We start from the raw sequence: 16,706 nt of genomic DNA, 5'->3' as shown, positions 1-16,706 counted from the left end.
GGCTCTGGGCACTGCCAGGTGTTGGATGAGTTGGCTGACCACCCCTGTGTTGCCCCAGAAAAGGTTCTTTCACCTGATGGGACTGATCCCCACACAAATCAGAGGTATTTTTATTTAGAGTTCTGTGTGGAAAGAGGTTTTGGTGGCAAATTCACAAAGCCAGCAGAGCAACTATCAAAACTTATCACTGTTTAAACGTTTTAGCAAATGAAAACATTAATCTCCATTGACTACAAATTACATAATTCATTCGTATTCTGTTTTATAGCGTTAAATGATTCCCTCAATTCCTCTGTAAATTAGGCCACATGTTCAGTTTTCCCCTTCATTTGGGTTGGTGGTCGGTGAGTTGGTGGTGTGATCTGGAATCTCTCTTATCCGCTCAGAGCTGATTCAGCACAGTTGCTGAGTTAGCTCTTCTACTTACATCCTTGTCTTGAGAGTTCTGCCAATCATTCTTGTGCTTCTAAATTATGCATGCTTTGTAATGGTAAATCCTTCTTCCCAAACCTTGTTAACTTCAACCCACGTCTGAGATCACTGAAACATTTCAAGCCCTAAACCTTAACCAGGATCGCTACTGACACACAGTTTGTCTTTCAAACACCTGGATGTCACCGGCACCTGGCAGACCCCACGGTTCTCCACCCCTCACAGCCCCCCTCCCAGACCCACCCTCCCTCCCATGGCTGCCAGGGGGCGCCGTGCCCTGTGCGCCCCTGCACGCTCCTCTCTATGGTCCCCAGCTCACATTCACTTCCGCTTCCGGTCAGCGCCTTCTCTCCGGGCCGCCGCCGCCAAAATGGTGAGTGCTGGGGCTGGGCCGGGCTCCATCCGCCGGCATCCGCCCCGGGGCCGGGCTCCCTCCGCTGCCATGGGTGCGTGCTGGGCGGCCAGGCCAGCGCGGGGGCTTCCCCATCCCTGGATGGCAGCGCAGGGCCCGAGGGAAGGGGAAGGACGGGAGCGGGGCCTTCGGAGCGGGATGTGGCGTATGCGCAGCGGCCGTGACCGCTTCTCTCCTTCTTCTCCAGGTGAACGTGCCGAAAACCCGTCGGACCTACTGCAAGAAGTGCGGGAAGCACCAGCCGCACAAGGTCACGCAGTACAAGAAGGGGAAGGACTCGCTCTACGCGCAGGGTGAGCACGGGCTCGCTCCGGGGCGCGGCCCAGGGGAGCTGCGTGCGGTCCGGGTGTCGTGTGCCCTGCATGGGTGATGTAGATTGGCAACTTTTGTATAGCTGGGGAGGACAGCTTGGCCTAAAGGGTGTGCTGTACAATAAAGAGAACTAAAAAAAAAAAAAGATAAAGCAGTTTCCGATGGCTGTATAGAACTACTTAACTAATTAGAGAATGTGCTCTGGGTGAACTTGGCTGGCTGTGAAAGTGCAACTGGAGCCCAGGCTGGTCAGCCGAGGGAGAGCCCTGCTGTGAGTTTAAAATGTGCTGGGCCTTCAAGTCGAGATGAAAGTGAATTTAGTGGTAGCTCCACCCGTACCGATGTGGATTAATTATGCAAATATCACCTGAACAGGACTGTATAAATATCTCTGGCCCTTTGTGTGCTGGCTTTGAGGATTTACCATGAATCACCCTTTGCACAGAACTCTGAATAAATCAGTGCCTTGACGTTGTGTGTCCTGAGAGTGCACAGTGAGGGGAAGGTTCCACTTTTGGGGACAACACAAGAGCCGTGGCACTGGTTCTGCTGGGCAGTGCAGGGACAGGCTGAGTTGTGCTGGGATGTAGGCAGTGCCAGTTGTGTTTGGAGCACCTCCTTGGTTGTTGGCTGACCTGGGCATTTTCCTGCAGGAAAAAGGCGCTACGATCGGAAGCAGAGCGGATATGGGGGCCAGACAAAGCCCATCTTCCGTAAAAAGGTGAGTGAGTTTGCTCCTCAGGAACAGGAACTTTCTTGGCAGCCCGTGCCCAGCTGAGGGAGGGTTCCTCAGTGCTCTGTTCTGGCTGTTTTAGGGCAGTGCTGTGCTGGCAGTGCAGGTGTCTCCTCATCATCACAGAATGCCTTGGGTTGGAAGGGACCATCGTTTTCCAGCCCCCTGCGATGGGCAGGGCCACCTTCCACTATCCCAGGCTGCTCCAAGCCCCATCCAGCCTGGCCTTGGACACTGCCAGGGATCCAGGGACAGCCACAGCTTCTCTGGGAAACCTGTGCAAGGGCCACCCCACCCTTGCAGGGAGGAATTTCTTCCTAGTCTCTAATCTAAATCTCTGTCAGTGTGAAGCCATTTCCCACTGCCCTGTCACTCTGTGCTCTTGTAAAAATTCCTCCATCTCCCTTGCAAGGTCCTATCAAGAACACTGCTCATCTCCTTGCTGTGCTGTCTCATGGAGATGCTCCTCGTTTGCAGGGTGACTTGGGCTGTGTTGGCAGAGCAGGTTCTCAGCTTTGATGCTGCAAGGGAGTGGGGTTTTCTGGGAGGGATATTTGCAGTGAAAGGAATGTTTCCTTCACTGCTTGCCCAAGGGGAAGGTCTTGGCAAAGGGAAAGGAGCTGTCTGCTTACTTAGTGTATTTAGAGCAGAGAAGCAAACCCCAGTGGGTGGGTTTGTTACTTGGTGTGAATTATTTAGTTATGCTCATAGAGCTGCTTGGATTGTTGCTGGGAAGCCCTGGTGTCCTGCTGGAGGTGTACAGGAAGCCTTCCAGCAAGAAGAAAAAATGAGGCAGTGGGTTTTCAAGTTGACTTTGTGCCTGGAAGTGGGGAGACCTCACAGAAAATGCCTTTGGAAGCAGGGTTCACCAAGCATCTGCATTGCTGGCACTCTCTACCTGTACATTGCAATTTTCATTTCTGTTTTTTCCCAGTCAGCATTGTATGGATGGTTGGCTGAGGATTTTAGTTGGTGGTTACAGCCCTGTCCAGCTGCTACAGCAACCTCCCAGCTTTGGATTCTTCCCTCTGCAGTCTTTCAGGTTTCATCCAACTTCTGAGTAGCTGCAGGTCTGCACTTAGCTTGTTGTGTCACTGCTCCTTCCAGAGAAAATTTGCCAGTTGTGTTACTTCCAGGTGTTTCTTTTGCCCAATTTTCTTCTGGATTTCTGCTGAGCACTGCTGGTCTCTGCTTCCACACTAAAAGTGTGAGTTTCTTGCTCTGTTCAGTGGAACAGATTTCTCCAGCATGGCTCATACCTGCAGGAAACAGCCCTGCCCCACTGAATGCTTTTACCAGTGCCCTTTTTGTGAAAATATCTATCCACTTCACTCCTGTGCTGATCCTTAAAGTGCTGCCCTTTCAGTGGAGGAAGCCTAACTGTGTTTGTACTCTCTATGCTTTGGGAACAAACTGAATGTTCAGGAGTGCAGGGAACAAGTTCTCCCTTAAAGTTTGTCTGCTTGGGGATGTGTGGTTCATTGAAACACCCTGCTCCTCCTCCCAGGCCAAGACCACCAAGAAGATTGTGCTGAGGTTGGAGTGTGTGGAGCCCAACTGCAGGTCCAAGAGGATGCTGGCAATTAAGAGGTGCAAGCACTTCGAGCTGGGAGGAGACAAGAAGAGAAAGGTGAGTTTGTATTCTGTGAGTGGCTGATAAAGGGGGGCAATACTCAGTGGTGAATAAACTCACTCTTGTTTCTTGCTTCTCACAGGGCCAGGTGATCCAGTTCTGAGCATCGTCCTGCTCATCGTTATGGACCGTATTAAAGTAATTAGATCGATCCCTTGCTTTTCTTAATGTGTTTTCTCTTGGGGTGGGAGCTGTGAGTACATCAGCTCAGCAGGGTGGTGTTGCTTGGCAGAACCATTTAACAGACCAGTTTTTAACCTGGGTTTTCTAAAATTCCTTCCAGTAGCTGGAATCTCTTAACTATGTTTCCAAGAGGTATTCTGTAACGGGTGCCAGTGACTTCTGTGCATGAACATGGTGCAGGCTCGTTTATGAACTCTCCTGAACAGCCCCTGCACTTGCCTGTAGGCCCCTTTTTACAAACAGCTGTACTGCCCTGAGGAGCAAAGGCCTTGGAGCAGCCAGTGGGTTTGATACCTGCACCATTAGGCAGGTACCATTAGCTGTGGCAGGTCAGAGAGGTGAGGGACAGCTCCATGGCTGTGGTTGGTCCTGGCACATGGTGTAACAGGCAACAGCTGCCTTCCCCTGTGCCAACTGCTGTTGGCTTCTCTTAGCATTTTCCTTGAAAAAAGAAGGCCAAGCACAGCAGTGAAGTTTCAAATGGGCAACAAGCAGAGTGTGGTAGATTGTGGGGACAGCCTCCAGGACAGCTTCCCCTTAGAGAGGAATGTTTCTGTGAGTAGGAAGTCTGCTGTTAGCAGGTGCTGGGAATGCAATGCAGAGTTCACCCTTATGGGCAACTTCTTGTGGTAGAAATGGAGCTGGAGGATGGAGAGATGCCTCTTCACATCTTCATCATGATTGAGAGCACTCAGTTACTGAACTGTAAGGGAATCTGTGGTTTTGCTTATTAAATATTGGCTGATGTGATGGCATTTTCAGATTTGTGTAGGCAGCAGTGGCTTTCGCCTGTGGGGTAGACTGTATGTATTAGATCAGTTTTATTGAGTGCTGTTTCTAGTGACAAATTTCACAAAAACTTACATGACTGGAACAAACTGGCCTGTTTTCTAAACCATTATTTAATTTCAGATACCACACTGTACTCTTGTACACTGAAAGTAAGAAAAAGCATAGCTTTTTAAAGGGATTTTAATCAAAGTGCTTAATCACAGAAGAACAAATAAAAAAATCCTGATTGTATTGTAATCAGAAGATAAAATACTTGAACATGATGGTTGCTTTAGTGATTATCCCTCTCCTGTCTAGGAGAGCCCATGTTATTCAACCTAAAGGCTGCTGCCAGCAGTGGGAAGTGAGCACTCGGGGATTTTGGGATGCAGGATTCATGGAGAAAGGGGACTCCAGTGGCCATATGAAGGGTGGAGAGGGAGTTGTCATCTAAAGGGAAGTGACAACCACTGGTGGGAGATTCCTGGAGTGAGAGGAAACCCTCAAAAACTTGAGTCCTAAGGCCTGATAGCAGCTGTCAAGAAAGTTGCCTAGAAGTGCAACGGTTCATGTCAGTCCCTGAGTTGTCAGAAGATGGAAGTGCATGTCCATGCTCTGAGTCAAGTGTTTGGTTTCTTTAAGTGGAGGTGGGAGCAGCTTTTCTTGGACTGTGTGTCCTGGTCTGGAAAAGAGAGCAAGGTGGCCAAGGTGTGTTTCCCTATTGTCCCTAAAATGCTCAAGTGCAGCTGTAAGATGCTGCCTGTGCATCCCTTGCCTTTCCTTGCTCGGTAGTGGCAGTGGGTGTAAACAGGAGCTGCCGCCCTGCTGGAGCCCTTCCAGCCCCTATGGAGGAGGAGGAGTTGGGTGAGATGCCAGGGAAAGGGGCCCTGCTCTGCTGTTCACCCTTTCTCTGTCACCTCTTGATGATGGAGTGATGGCAATTTGTCACATTCGGCTGAAGGTTCAGATAATGAATGTCTGAAAAGAAAGGCACCTGCTTGGAAGAAGGAGATGAATTTCCTGCCACAAGTTCAGACAGAGCCTAAGGCTTCGGAAAAGATTGTCTTTGTGCTGCCTATAGTGGCAGGACTTTGAGCAGCACGGTGCCTGTGGGGTTCACCTCCACGCTCAGGGAGGAGATCCAGCTGTACACACCACAGTCCCTGCTGGCTGGCAGCACCTGTCGGATGGAGCAGGCCGGGTTGCAGGCCAGCCCATTGCCAAGTAAAGTGAGGGAGAAGGTGAATTTCTGGGGTCCTCCAATCTCCTGCTGGTTCAGCACTGCCACAGCGTAGGCTCGGTCAGACAGGGGCCGCTCCCACAGCTGAAAGTTCTTGTCCTGCCAAGGAGAAAACAAACCCAGGGCTTAGGCTGTGGGAGGCTGAAGTGGTGATCTTCATGCCTGTCTGTTCCAGCAGGCTTCAGGAACAAATGGGCTCCCATTCCCAAACCTTGAGCTATCCCTCCCATGCCCCCCTCCTGCTGTACCTTGGAAAGCTGGTATCCCTGCTTGCCCAGTGGGTCCTGGTTGATGGCAATCACCTCTTTGTTCTGGAGCAGCCACTTGGCTTCAGGACTGATGTGCCGCAGGTCGTTGGACATGAACAGGGGAGCGGCCATAATGGCCCACATGGCCATCTGAGTCACCGACTGGTCCCAGCTCAGCCCAAAGTTTCCAATCACCAGCTATGACAAGCAAACAAAAAGTGCCTGGTAACACTAACTGGGCCACCAGTACCAGGAAATCACAGGGTGGGACCTCTCTTTGGAGCCTGGCTAGATAGGCTGAGGGCCAGGAGCAGGACCAGCCGGTTGGGAAAAGCAAGGCATGACTGCATGGCAGTTTAGGATGAGTCCCTGGTGGAAGTGAAGAGAGCTCTTTAAGTGGCTAGGCAGTGTTTGAGAATGCTTTTGGATTCAGATTAGTGCAGTGCTGGCAGCAAGGGGTTTTCACTGTGGTGGGACCTCAGCACCTTGGGGACTGTTCCCCAATGCTACACCTGTGTCCTGAGCTGGTACTGCTTGTGGAGGCTGCATCACACAAAGATGGTGCATCCTTGGTACTATGCATAGCTGCAGTTCTCTTTCCCTTTCTACCCTGGACTTTCTTACCAAGATCCTGATCCCAGGGTCCCATCAGAGCTCTTCCCCTCAGTGTTTCTCCCCCAGTTCTCTCCCTTCCCATTCTTAGCTCACAGCTGAGGGAAGGTTTTTCTGCTGATGCTTCAAGTGGGGTGGGTGTTGCTGTACTTGCCATGTCAGGATCATTCCAGCCCCCTGGCCCAGCTATCTTCACAATGGTGTCCTGGTGAAGTGCTGTCCAGTCTAAGATACTCTTGATGCTGCTCCAGGAGTCATAGACATCATAGAAGTTCCTCCAGTGATTGCAGTACTGTTTGATCTCTGTGTAATTGGGCTGCCAGAACAATGAGTGTGATTAGACAGAGCACCTGGCTGTACAGCAGGAGTGTCAACAAGGCTAGACTGGACCAAAGGTAGCCTGGGGGAGAACCAGGGTAACACCTTCCATCACCAGCTATCTGAATGATGTAGTGCATGTTGATTCCCTTGAATGCTGTGTGCCCAGTAACTCCACTCTGACATGTTCTAGACAACACTATTGTTCCCCTCAGGAGAACAGTTGTGACCACCAGCTCTGTTACAAAATTCCTTCCCAATTTTACTGAAGGTGTGACAAGGCCAGTGGGATTAAACTGTAATATCCCAGTAATTATTGCTATTTCTTGGGTTTACACCCTTTCATGAGTAATGAATTTAATTCCAGCTGTGGGTGGAGGGCAACATGTCAATCACAGACCCTGGCTGGCAGAAATTTGTCACTGAACAAAGAGGAAGATGTCACAAAGCCTCTCTCGTGGTCCCCAGAGCTGTCTGTAAGGTTGAGCCTGCAGCACTCTGTGTCCAGGAGGAATTACCCTGAGCTATCTGCTAGGCTGTGTGTCTGCATTGCCAATGGTTTGCTGTTTGGCTCCTTGGAGAGAGGAAGCAGATGGATGCTGTGGTTTTTTTGGCACGCTCCATCTGGGCTGTGCCTTCATGCTGCAGAATCCTACTGAATCTGTTTCAGCAGAGCAATGGTTCAGGAATGCTTCAGCGCTCTGGAAGAAAGGTTTTTTCTTCTGTTTTACAGCCTTGTTCTCTGTCAGAACAGAGAGCAGCAAGTTTCTCAGGATGCTGTTTTGCAATGTTAAATGTTTTTCTCTTCTTCCCACTTGAGCCCCAGGATAAACCTTGGGAGGCACTTCTTACCTGCTGCACAGGCCTCAAGTAGAAAGGCCACTCACAGGAGTACACAATGCTCCTTCCAGTCTTGTTCAGGGCCAGAGACATGCGCCTGTATCCTAGAGGAAGAGCACAGACAGAGGTTACACAACCTCCCTGGTCACAGAGCAGAACTAAGCCAATGTCACAGGCTCAGGTTTCAGTTCAACTCTTGCAAAATTATGATTGAACACATTTTTGTGGTTGAGACACCACAGGGAGAACAGGGGAATCTAAAGTCTGCAGCTGGTCACCTGCCTCCCAAGGACAGGGGCTTTGCTTGGGCAGGCTGTTGCTCCAAGACTGCTGATCCCTTTGTACATATAGCCAGGGGAAGAGGTTAAAAGCCTTCCTGTATGGCATTTTCCCTCTAGATACCCAGGAAACACAAGTCAGTATGTATCAGGCAGCGCAGCTTTGCTGGGTGATGTAGGAGTAGGTTCTCATGAGGCCCTTGCGCCATATGGACTGGGCAGGAATGCAAAAGCTCGAGTTTTTCCTGTCCTTGTCCCCAAACAGCCCTGTTAAGTCGCTTCCAATTGGCAGAGAGGGAATGAAAAGTCTGTTATCTCCTCTGGAACTGCTTCAGTACAACTGGATTGTATCTGGGTTACACATATGATCCAGCAGGAGCTCTCAGCTCAGCTGTCACTCTGGGTGCTGAGCTGTGCTCCTGTCTGTGGCAGTTGGCATATGCCCCACCGTCTGGCTTGGATGGCATTGTCACTTGGACAGGTTGTCCCTGCCAGGCAGAGACAGGACTTAGTGCAGGTCTCCTGCTGCCAAACGTGGTGGTGCTGACTGTGCCAGCAGCCAGAGAGCACAGTCAAGAGAAAAAAGCTTTCTAAGTTAAAGTGTTCTTCCCATAAATCTACTCCTGTGGCACTGGGAATTTGCCTGTGCTTCAAAAGAAGCTGTAGCCAAGTCCCCTCAGCACAGGGAGCTGCTGAGCTTTTAGCTGCTGGCTCACCAGCCTTTGTGCAAATCACTTCTGAAGTGGTATTTACACTGGTGTGCTTTAAGAGGAAAAACCCAGTAGATTTTTATGCCATAATTCCCTTCATTTTTATCTGTTAAAAGCCCTCCTAACTGCTCCTTTCATGCCTGACACAATCTGTTCTAGCTTCAGGCTGATTCACATTGACAAGGCCCCACCAAAGGGATTAAGGGTTAAGTGTGTGAAGTGCTCTGGGCTCTGCAGTACAGGCCCTGTAGAAGGGCAAAGCCTGTGCTGAGTTAACAGCTGAGGGAGCACAGCCACCCCCAGAGCACACAGCTGATGTGTCTGTGCTCAGCCTGATCCAGGCTCTGAGCTGTGCTTGAAGGACAGCTCCAGGAGACTGAGCAGGTAAAAACACTTAACACAGCAACACTCAACACCCTGGCCTTGAGAACAGAGCCTCAGATATGCTTTTGTAAGCAAGTCCCTTAAATGACTATGCTCAGGGAAAAGTGAGTCCCTGGAGCCTGATGCTGGGCCTAGAATTGCTGCTGCCTGCAGAATGTTCCCCCCCATGAGAATAGCTGCCTTGAGCCCGTGCCTACCTTCTGCTAGCAGCTCCAGTGACTCAGAGTTGCAGCCATCAAACTTGAGCAGGTCCACACCCCAGGAAGCAAATGTCTGGGCATCCAGGTCATAGTGGTTGTAGCTGCCAGGAAAGCCAGCACACGTCTTGCTCCCAACATCGCTGTAGATTCCCAGCTTCAGACCCTTGGAGTGGACCTGCAGACAGAAAAAGACCCTGGGATGGGGCAGCCACAAGGCAGGAGGAAGAAGATTTGGGGCAGCAAGGGAAGCAAAACCCCACTGTGGCAGGTAGGGCTTTATCTCAGCAGCAATATCCACCCAGCCGTCCTGCCCTCCCCTGCTCCCAGGCTGGGTCACCACCGTGCCGTGGTGGCACTCACGTAGTCGGCCAGCTTGCGGATCCCACCGGGGAACCGCTTGGGGTCCGCCTGCAGCCTGCCCTGCTTGTCCCGCGTCGGGGCCATCCAGCAGTCGTCGATGCAGATGAACTCGTAGCCAGCGTCCCTCCAGCCCTCGGCAGCCATCCTGTCAGCCATCTCCACGAACAGCTGCTCGCTGGCCACGGCCAGGGCGCACCACCGGGAAAGAAAGCGGAGAACGTCTGCTGTGTACCAGCGGCACAGCCGCGGGGCTGGGCGGGCAGGGGCACCCGGGGGAGCGCGGGGAAGGCACAGCGGCTGCCGGAGCACCGGGCCGGCTGCCCGCTACCTGGGAAGGCACAGCGGCTGCCGGAGCACCGGGCCGGCTGCCCGCTACCTGGGAAGGCACAGCGGCTGCCGGAGCACCGGGCTGGCTGTCCGTGACTGCGCTGCCCCGGGCTCCCCGTGCCCCGCGGCCGTACCTGACGCAGCGGCGCGGCTCGGCCGCGCAGTCGGTGGCGCAGAGGAAGCGCTCCCAGTGCAGCCAGCCCATGGGCGGTGTCCGGGCCAGGCCGTTGTCCAGCGCCAGCGCCGCCGCCACCGCGGCTACCGCCGCCGCGACCCAGCGCAGCATCCACCGCACGGCCGCCATCGTCCCGCCGCGCCGCGGGACTGCCGCTGATTGACAGCCCGCATGTCCAATCCTCGGGGTGTCGGCGGGCAGGGCTGACCGTGGAGCCAATCGCCGCGCGGCACCGCCCGCCCCTCCGCCAATCCCAGGCAGTAAGGCGCGCATCGGTACGCCCCCTGCTGCGGGTCACGTGAGGCAGTGTCACGTGACAGATGTGGAGGGGCCCATGGCGGCGGGGCTGGGTCGGGCTGTGCCGGCGCTGCCGGGAGCTGCCGGGGGAGCCGCGCCCGGGACGGCACCGTCCGTGTGCAGCGTGCCCAGCTGGCCGAGAGAGCAGTGGCACCTGGCCGGTACAGCAAGAGAGTGGCCAGCAGGACCAGAGCAGTGGTTGTCCCCCTGTGCTGGGCACTGCTGAGGCCACACCTCGAGTCCTGTGTCCAGCTCTGGGCCCTCAGCCCAGGAAGGACGTGGAGCTGCTGAAGGAATAAAGCTGGGGAAGGGTCTGGAGCACAAATCCCATGAGGAGAGGCTGAGGGAGGTGTGGGGGCTCAGCCTGGAGAAGAGGAGGCTCAGGGGGGTCCTTATGGCTCTGCACAACTCCCTGCAGGAGGGTGGAGCCGGCGGGGTCAGGCTCTGCTCCCGGGGAACAGGGGCGGGATCACAGGGACAGGATCTCAGGCTGGGCCAGGGGAGGTTCAGGGTGCGCATCAGGAGTAATTTCTTCACAGAAAGGGTGATTAGACATAGGAATGGGCTGCCCAGCAAAGTGGAGTCAGGGTCCCTGGAAGTATTCAAAGACTGGACATGACAAGCGGTGCCATGCTCTGGTTTACACAGATTAGACTCAATCTCGGAGATCTTTTGCAAACCTCAGTGATTGTGTGTGCTCAGCAGTGCTGGGGCTGCCTGAGGGGCTGGGGGCTGCTGTGAGTGCTGGGTGTGGGTCTGTGTGTGTTCTGTTTGTCAGCACAGGGTCCTGGGGAAGAGAGGATTGTACCCCATGGGCTCAGGACTTAGTTTTGGCCCTGGGCTTTCAGCTCTGCCTCAAAAGCTGTGTGAGAAGCTCCTGAATGAGCCCTCCTCCCGAGCACCTCTCCCTGTGCTCGTCTGACAGATTCAGTCCGATCCAGAGTGTGGAGGCTGTTTGCTGCCTCTCTGCCTGTGTATGTTGACTCTGTGGTGTTGGATCCAGCCTGTCTCTGCTTGGGATGCTTGGACCCATCCAGATCTTTGCACTCAAAGATTTTGGTCTCTCTTCAACAAGTTCAACTAGAAGAATAAGTCATGGCCACTGGGCATCACTCCATTTGCACCAGTTACAAGTGACTGAGTTGAGATGAGAACCTCTGGAAAAGGGCAGTGCTGGTGTCTGCAGGACCTGGAGAGCTGTAAAGGGCACCTGTGTGCCAGCCAGCATCTCTGAGCTGAGCCCTGGACTTAATCCCTGTTTTTGCAGGAGCAACACAGCCGTGAGCAGCCTTGGTAGCACGTGTGGCCCATTTAGGAGACCTGGAGGCTCCTGCTGCCAAGGCAGCCATGGGAAATGGGATGTGAGGACCCATTCTCCCCTGTGCCTCTCCCCAGGGCTGGACCAGCCCTAGAGCCCCCCTGGAGCTCTTGTGGGCCCCACCAGGGCAGAAGGAGGGGCAGGATGGAAGCACAGCAGGACTGTGGCCATCAGGGCTCAGGGTGCCACCGAGGCATCTCGCTAGGTGTCCTCCCATCCCTGCTCTGCCACAGCCAGGGAACAAAAGCTCCTCAGAGCCCGTGGGCTGATAATCACTCCTTGTTTCAGTGCTGGGGTCCTCCCCCTGTCCCTCTGGGAGCTGAAGCGCAGAGATTTCTCAAAGTCAGGCAAAACAAGACACTCTGGAGGCTGGAAAACCTCATGGCTTTGTTTTCTCTTGTGCTAAATGATACTCCAGGGCTGGGCAGGTATCCTGTACTGCCAGAGCATTGGATGCTGCAGGGCTGATCCCTGCTTGTCTCTGTGCTCCAGCACTCCCTCACTGTTGCTTCCCAGGTGTCCTGCCTGTCCCCAGGAGTATCTGGCACCCCCACACCCCTTGGGATGGGGAGCTCTGGGGTGCTGTGTGGGCTGAATGTACTGGCTGGTGTCCCCATAGTGGGGCAGGCTGGTCCCAAGTCATGCTGTGGGGTGGATGTGGCTGTGGTGGTGTGGGGTTTGGCAGGGCCATGGTGCAGCCTCTCAGAGCAGGTGGAGGTGACAGGCTGTGGTGTGATGCCACAGCTTGAGTGGCAGGGGGGACAGCTCTGTTGTGGGGACAGCTCTTGCAGGGCTGTGCTCAGAGCTGGGGTGCTCACACAGCCACACTGGCAGAGCACCCTGCACCTATGCTGGCAGGCTCCTGTCCCCATGGAGGTCCTGTTAGGGCCCTGTGCCAGCAAGCTCCTGTCCCCATGGAGGTCCTGTTAGGGCCCTGTGCCTGTGGCATGGCCGATCCCAGCAGGGCACAATGCCAGTCCAGCTCCTGCTGCTTTTCTCTTGTGTCCATTTTCCCACTTGTAAAGGGGCAGCCCTGGCCTGCTCAGAGCTGCCTGGCTGACTTCTGGAGCTTGCTATTTTCTTTAAAAGAATTCTGTGCTCAGGCCATGTGCAAAGTTGTTCAGAGCCCCAGAAGAGCTGTCACCTGTTCCTGTGGCATTGCACTGCCCTGGCCTTGGGGCTGGGATCAGTGTGGGACAGGCTGTCCTGCAGGCACTGCTTTGTGTGCACAGGATGCTTTGCTGAACCTCTGGCACTTGGAGTTGCCCCACAGGAGCTCCAGGCTGTGGAAAGGGGCAGAGGCCTGGTGAGGGACAGGGGGAAGAAGGGAAGGTTTGACACCCTGATGCTGCCAGGGACAGCAGCAGAGCTCAGTGCCAGCAGGGTCAGGCCCTCTGTGGTTGCTGGGGCAGGGGCCAGGCTGGCATGTCACTACAGTGCCCAGCCAAAGGCACATTTCCTTGGCCCCACATGGCCCCCCAAGGAGCCCCTGGGGCTGGCAAGGGGCTGTGCTATTCCCATGCTGTGTGTGCTCCTGGCCCTGCTGCAAGCAGGAGCTGGGAAGCTGCCAGTGCTGGTGATGCTCATTTTGCTGTCTGGGAGTTCCATTAACCTGGTGTTAACTTCATTAACTTCCTTTAAAACCAGCAATTAACTTGGCCGTGGCTGTTGGTCCTGTGCCCACAGCTGCTGTCTGTGGTGGCTGGGATGCACCCACCAATGCACAGCCTTGAACAGGAAATAATAAACTGATTCTGTCCAAAGACTGTGGGCTTGCTGAGGGGCTGAGCCACCTGAGCTGGTCCCTGACCATGCTGTGACAGGACATGGAGCTTAGCACCCCTATCCCCAAGATGTGAAGGACCCACTGGGCAGTGGCAGCCCTGCAGCTGTGAGGGTGTCCCAGTGAATCCCAGTTCAAACTGGGCTGCTGGGAGTACCAAGAGCAGGGCCTGAGTGCTGCTCCCAACTCTGAAACTGCCCCCAGGGACACTGAACCACAAATCCCTGCCGAGCCATGGGGTGGTGCTACCCTTATGCCTTTCCAAGTGTGATGCCAGAAATGAGCTCCCCTTGCTCGAGCGGTGCCTGGGACCTGGGGGCTTTGGCTTGGGAGGGATATGTTGGGTTTTTACATTTTTCTTTTCTTTTGTGATGTGCTGGTTCCTGAAGCTGAATGGCTCAGGGCTGACTGCAGTGTTTGTCTCCAAACAGACACTGAGTGCCCAGACGTGATGTCCTGACTCCAGAGCAGGGAGTGAAGGAACTGGGGACACTGTACTGGTATGAAATACCTCACAGCTCTCCCCTTGGCTGCATCCTCTCAGTTTGGGGTGGGGACAGCAACAAGACCCTGGGGAAGCTTCATTTGTCCCACCTAAAGAACAACCCCAGCCCCAAGCAGCGTGGGTGCAGCTTGCTTTCTCTCCTCCCTGCCCCAGAAGGCCCTCGGTGGGGCTGGGCGGGCGATGGGGCTGCGAGGTACCAACAGAGCTGCTCTGTGAAACTTGGCCGGGAGCACAGAGGGAGATTGATGTTTGCTCGGGCGCTCAGCCCTCAGCTGCGGGCTCTGCCCACCCCTGCACCAGCTGGGGACAAAAGCCCCGGCCCCGGCTGGCACTGCAGGGCTGGCGTAAGCCCCCCAGGACAGCTGGCAGCTCTGTAAGCTTGGCTCCTGCCCAGCCAGCCAGAGTGAAGGGGCTGAGGGGCCACGCAGGGAGGTTTGCCCTGGGGATGCTGCACATGCTCAGGTGTCTGAGCTCCACTGCAGAGCTGGAACCCCCCCAGCTCTGCCTCATCTTGGGTGCTGTCCCCTGGCCAAGCCTGGGTGAGTGAAAAGGGCCGGGGTGACTGTGGGGAGCACCCCACAGAGCTGAGTGGGGACAGAAAGTGCTGAGGTTTGGGGCTGAGAGCTTGCAGGGGGCTCCTGCCCAGCCCTCCTGGCATCTCCCACGTGGGAGTTAAATGTGACAGCCATCAGTTATGGCAGAAAAATCACCCGTGGAGAGGTAATGACATCTATATGGGTATAATGGTGGGTCAGGGCTCCTGTCCCCACAGGGCATCATGCCCTTGTCCCCTCCCCACGCTGTGAGTGGGAGCTGGCTGCAGTGTTCTTGGCAGTGACAAATCCCCAGCACACAGCGCCCAAAATCCCAGAAAGCTTTATTTGCGTAGGAAGATCGCTGCTGTTTAAAAACCCACCACTGCAGGAGGTTGGCGTGGCCACCCAGTGCCTGTGGGTGCTGCTCAGACACTGGTACCTCCCTGTTTGGCACTGCCTCGGGTGCTGGGGGAGCTGAGGGTGCCTCCAAATGGGGCCTCCCCAAAAGCAAGTCTGGCCTGGACACATGGTGGGGCCCCACGGGGAGCCCCATGGCAGGGGAGGCATGCACAGGGCTGGCAGTGGGATGGAGCTGGCTCAGCCTGTCCTTGTGGGTCCCTCAGTCCCCTCATGGGGTGGCCTGGGGCCAGTTCTCTGCTTGCCCCATCTATGGAATGGGTGCATGTGGCTGAGCACTCTGTGGGGCTCAGGGAGCTCAGAGGATAATGCTGCCAGTCAGTCCTGCGAGGAAGAGGGGGATGAGTGGTGCCTGAGGAGCCAGGCCAGGGATCATGGTAGGGGGGTCTGCCTGGGTCTGGTTTCAGAAGGCAGTGCTGGCCTCCTGCCCGTGTCCCCCTGCCCTGCAGGGTCCATTCTGCCATGGCAGATGGGTCACTAGAGCACTCACAGTGTCGTGGGGCCACCACAGCCCTGAAGGAAAGGGATGAATCCTATTTCCATCTTGCCCAGCCTGGAAGACTCTGGGCCCTCTCCTGCACCCATGGCTGTGGGGCCTGCTGGGCTGCAACCAGGCTGACTGAGGGCAGAGGGAAAGGCGAGCATCACCACACTCCTCTCTGGAGGACTTCAGCATCACCTGCTGCTTTTATTTCCTGCAAAGCATGGAGGGTATCCAGGTCTGGAGGGCTGGAAGCCTTGCTGAGGTTGGGGTTCCAGTTGCTCTCCTCTCCAGTGGAGGAGCATTAGGGATGAACTTGCCCAGGGGATGCTGCACCTGGATGCCTGGCTGAGGAATGGGGCAATTTTCACTTCCATCTCTCTTCTGCACCGTGGGAATTCAGCAGTCTAGGTATGCCACCACTCACTCTGCTCCTCCAAAAGGACTGGGCAAGCTTTCCCCACTGCTTTCATCCCGAAAGATCTCCCTTGGAGGACGGGCTGTGGGCCCTACCCTGCTGATAATGCAGTGCCACCTCCCCAGTGCCAAGTGACTCCCATCTGCAACTGCAGTGGCCATCTGGCCCCCTTCAGCAGGACTGAGCTTGCCTGCTGCCTGCCTCAGGGCTGGCCTTTCCTTGGAGCAAACAGAGCCTCCTGCCCACTGTCCCTGCCTCAATCCTGCCTGCAGCCCTGGGCACCACAGGCAATTCTGAGCTCTGCAGGGAGGGCAGCATCCCCAGCCTGTGCTTTGCTGTGCATTGGAGCTGGCTGGGGCTGCAGGGGCCCTGTCCATTGCTGGACAAGGCACTACGGGGCCATAGCCAGCATCCTGTACAGTCCAGGTGCAGGCAGGGGTGCTGCCTGCTCTTTCCTGCAAGCTCCAGGCCAGAGGAGAGAACTGCAGCCTGATCCCTGGCTGCTCGGGGCCCACAGCTCAGTGATGCAGGCTGGAGAAGCAGCAGCCTAACAATGGTAGGTGTGGAGAAGGGAGAGGGTATTTTTCTGGAAGGTCTTGTTTTCTGGCCACTGGCTGTGCCAAAGTACCCGAGGCTCTCCTGTGCCCCTGGATACCCAGGGCTTCCCCCAGCAGCACAGCATTCCTGGGGAGTAGTTGTTTCCCTGTGCCCTGACAGCACAGCATCCCTGGGGTACCTGGGGTGACACCATGCAGGAGGCAGGAGGGGTCCCTCTCTCCAGCT

The 16,706-nt window shown here is 55.1% G+C and overlaps 2 protein-coding genes across 3 annotated transcripts; one reads left to right on the top strand and one right to left on the bottom strand.

Annotated features, from left to right (window-relative positions):
* The first annotated feature begins 667 nt into the window (after positions 1 to 667).
* Positions 668 to 3,673, top strand: RPL36A (ribosomal protein L36a). The gene is made up of 5 exons (XM_059859498.1): positions 668 to 805; positions 1,032 to 1,137; positions 1,810 to 1,877; positions 3,397 to 3,519; positions 3,605 to 3,673. The coding sequence occupies exons 1-5, from the start codon at positions 686 to 688 to the stop codon at positions 3,623 to 3,625; spliced, it is 438 nt and encodes a 145-aa protein (XP_059715481.1). The 5' UTR covers positions 668 to 685; the 3' UTR covers positions 3,626 to 3,673.
* An 838-nt stretch (positions 3,674 to 4,511) lies between these two features.
* GLA (galactosidase alpha) lies at positions 4,512 to 10,312 on the bottom strand. Of its 2 annotated transcripts, XM_059859495.1 has the most exons (7): positions 10,128 to 10,312; positions 9,667 to 9,841; positions 9,304 to 9,481; positions 7,747 to 7,838; positions 6,731 to 6,892; positions 5,965 to 6,162; positions 4,512 to 5,815 (listed from the first exon to the last, which is right to left on the bottom strand). In XM_059859495.1, the coding sequence occupies exons 1-7, from the start codon at positions 10,295 to 10,297 to the stop codon at positions 5,552 to 5,554; spliced, it is 1,239 nt and encodes a 412-aa protein (XP_059715478.1). In that variant the 5' UTR covers positions 10,298 to 10,312; the 3' UTR covers positions 4,512 to 5,551. The 2 variants fall into 2 exon arrangements, with proteins under 2 accessions (XP_059715478.1, XP_059715479.1); XM_059859496.1 differs by lacking the exon at positions 5,965 to 6,162.
* Positions 10,313 to 16,706: the final 6,394 nt, after the last annotated feature.

This window comes from Haemorhous mexicanus, chromosome 14, assembly GCF_027477595.1.
Source record: "Haemorhous mexicanus isolate bHaeMex1 chromosome 14, bHaeMex1.pri, whole genome shotgun sequence".
In the NCBI taxonomy this organism is placed as follows: domain Eukaryota; kingdom Metazoa; phylum Chordata; class Aves; order Passeriformes; family Fringillidae; genus Haemorhous; species Haemorhous mexicanus.
The sequence above is the reverse complement of the archived record's forward strand: the minus strand, read 5'-3'. Positions and strand labels throughout refer to the sequence as shown.

Bases quoted from the DNA above. Each gene is read 5' to 3' on its own strand.
- GLA (XM_059859495.1), bottom strand. From the start codon at position 10,297: ATGGCGGCCGTGCGGTGGATGCTGCGCTGGGTCGCGGCGGCGGTAGCC. The intron at 9,482-9,666 runs GTGAGTGCCACC...TTCTGTCTGCAG, and splicing joins TCCGCAAGCTGGCCGACTAC to GTCCACTCCAAGGGTCTGAA. The intron at 6,893-7,746 runs GTAAGAAGTGCC...TTGTTCTGGCAG, and splicing joins ACTTGAGGCCTGTGCAGCAG to CCCAATTACACAGAGATCAA.
- RPL36A (XM_059859498.1), top strand. From the start codon at position 686: ATGGCTGCCAGGGGGCGCCGTGCCCTGTGCGCCCCTGCACGCTCCTCT. The intron at 806-1,031 runs GTGAGTGCTGGG...CTTCTTCTCCAG, and splicing joins GGGCCGCCGCCGCCAAAATG to GTGAACGTGCCGAAAACCCG. The intron at 1,878-3,396 runs GTGAGTGAGTTT...TCCTCCTCCCAG, and splicing joins AGCCCATCTTCCGTAAAAAG to GCCAAGACCACCAAGAAGAT.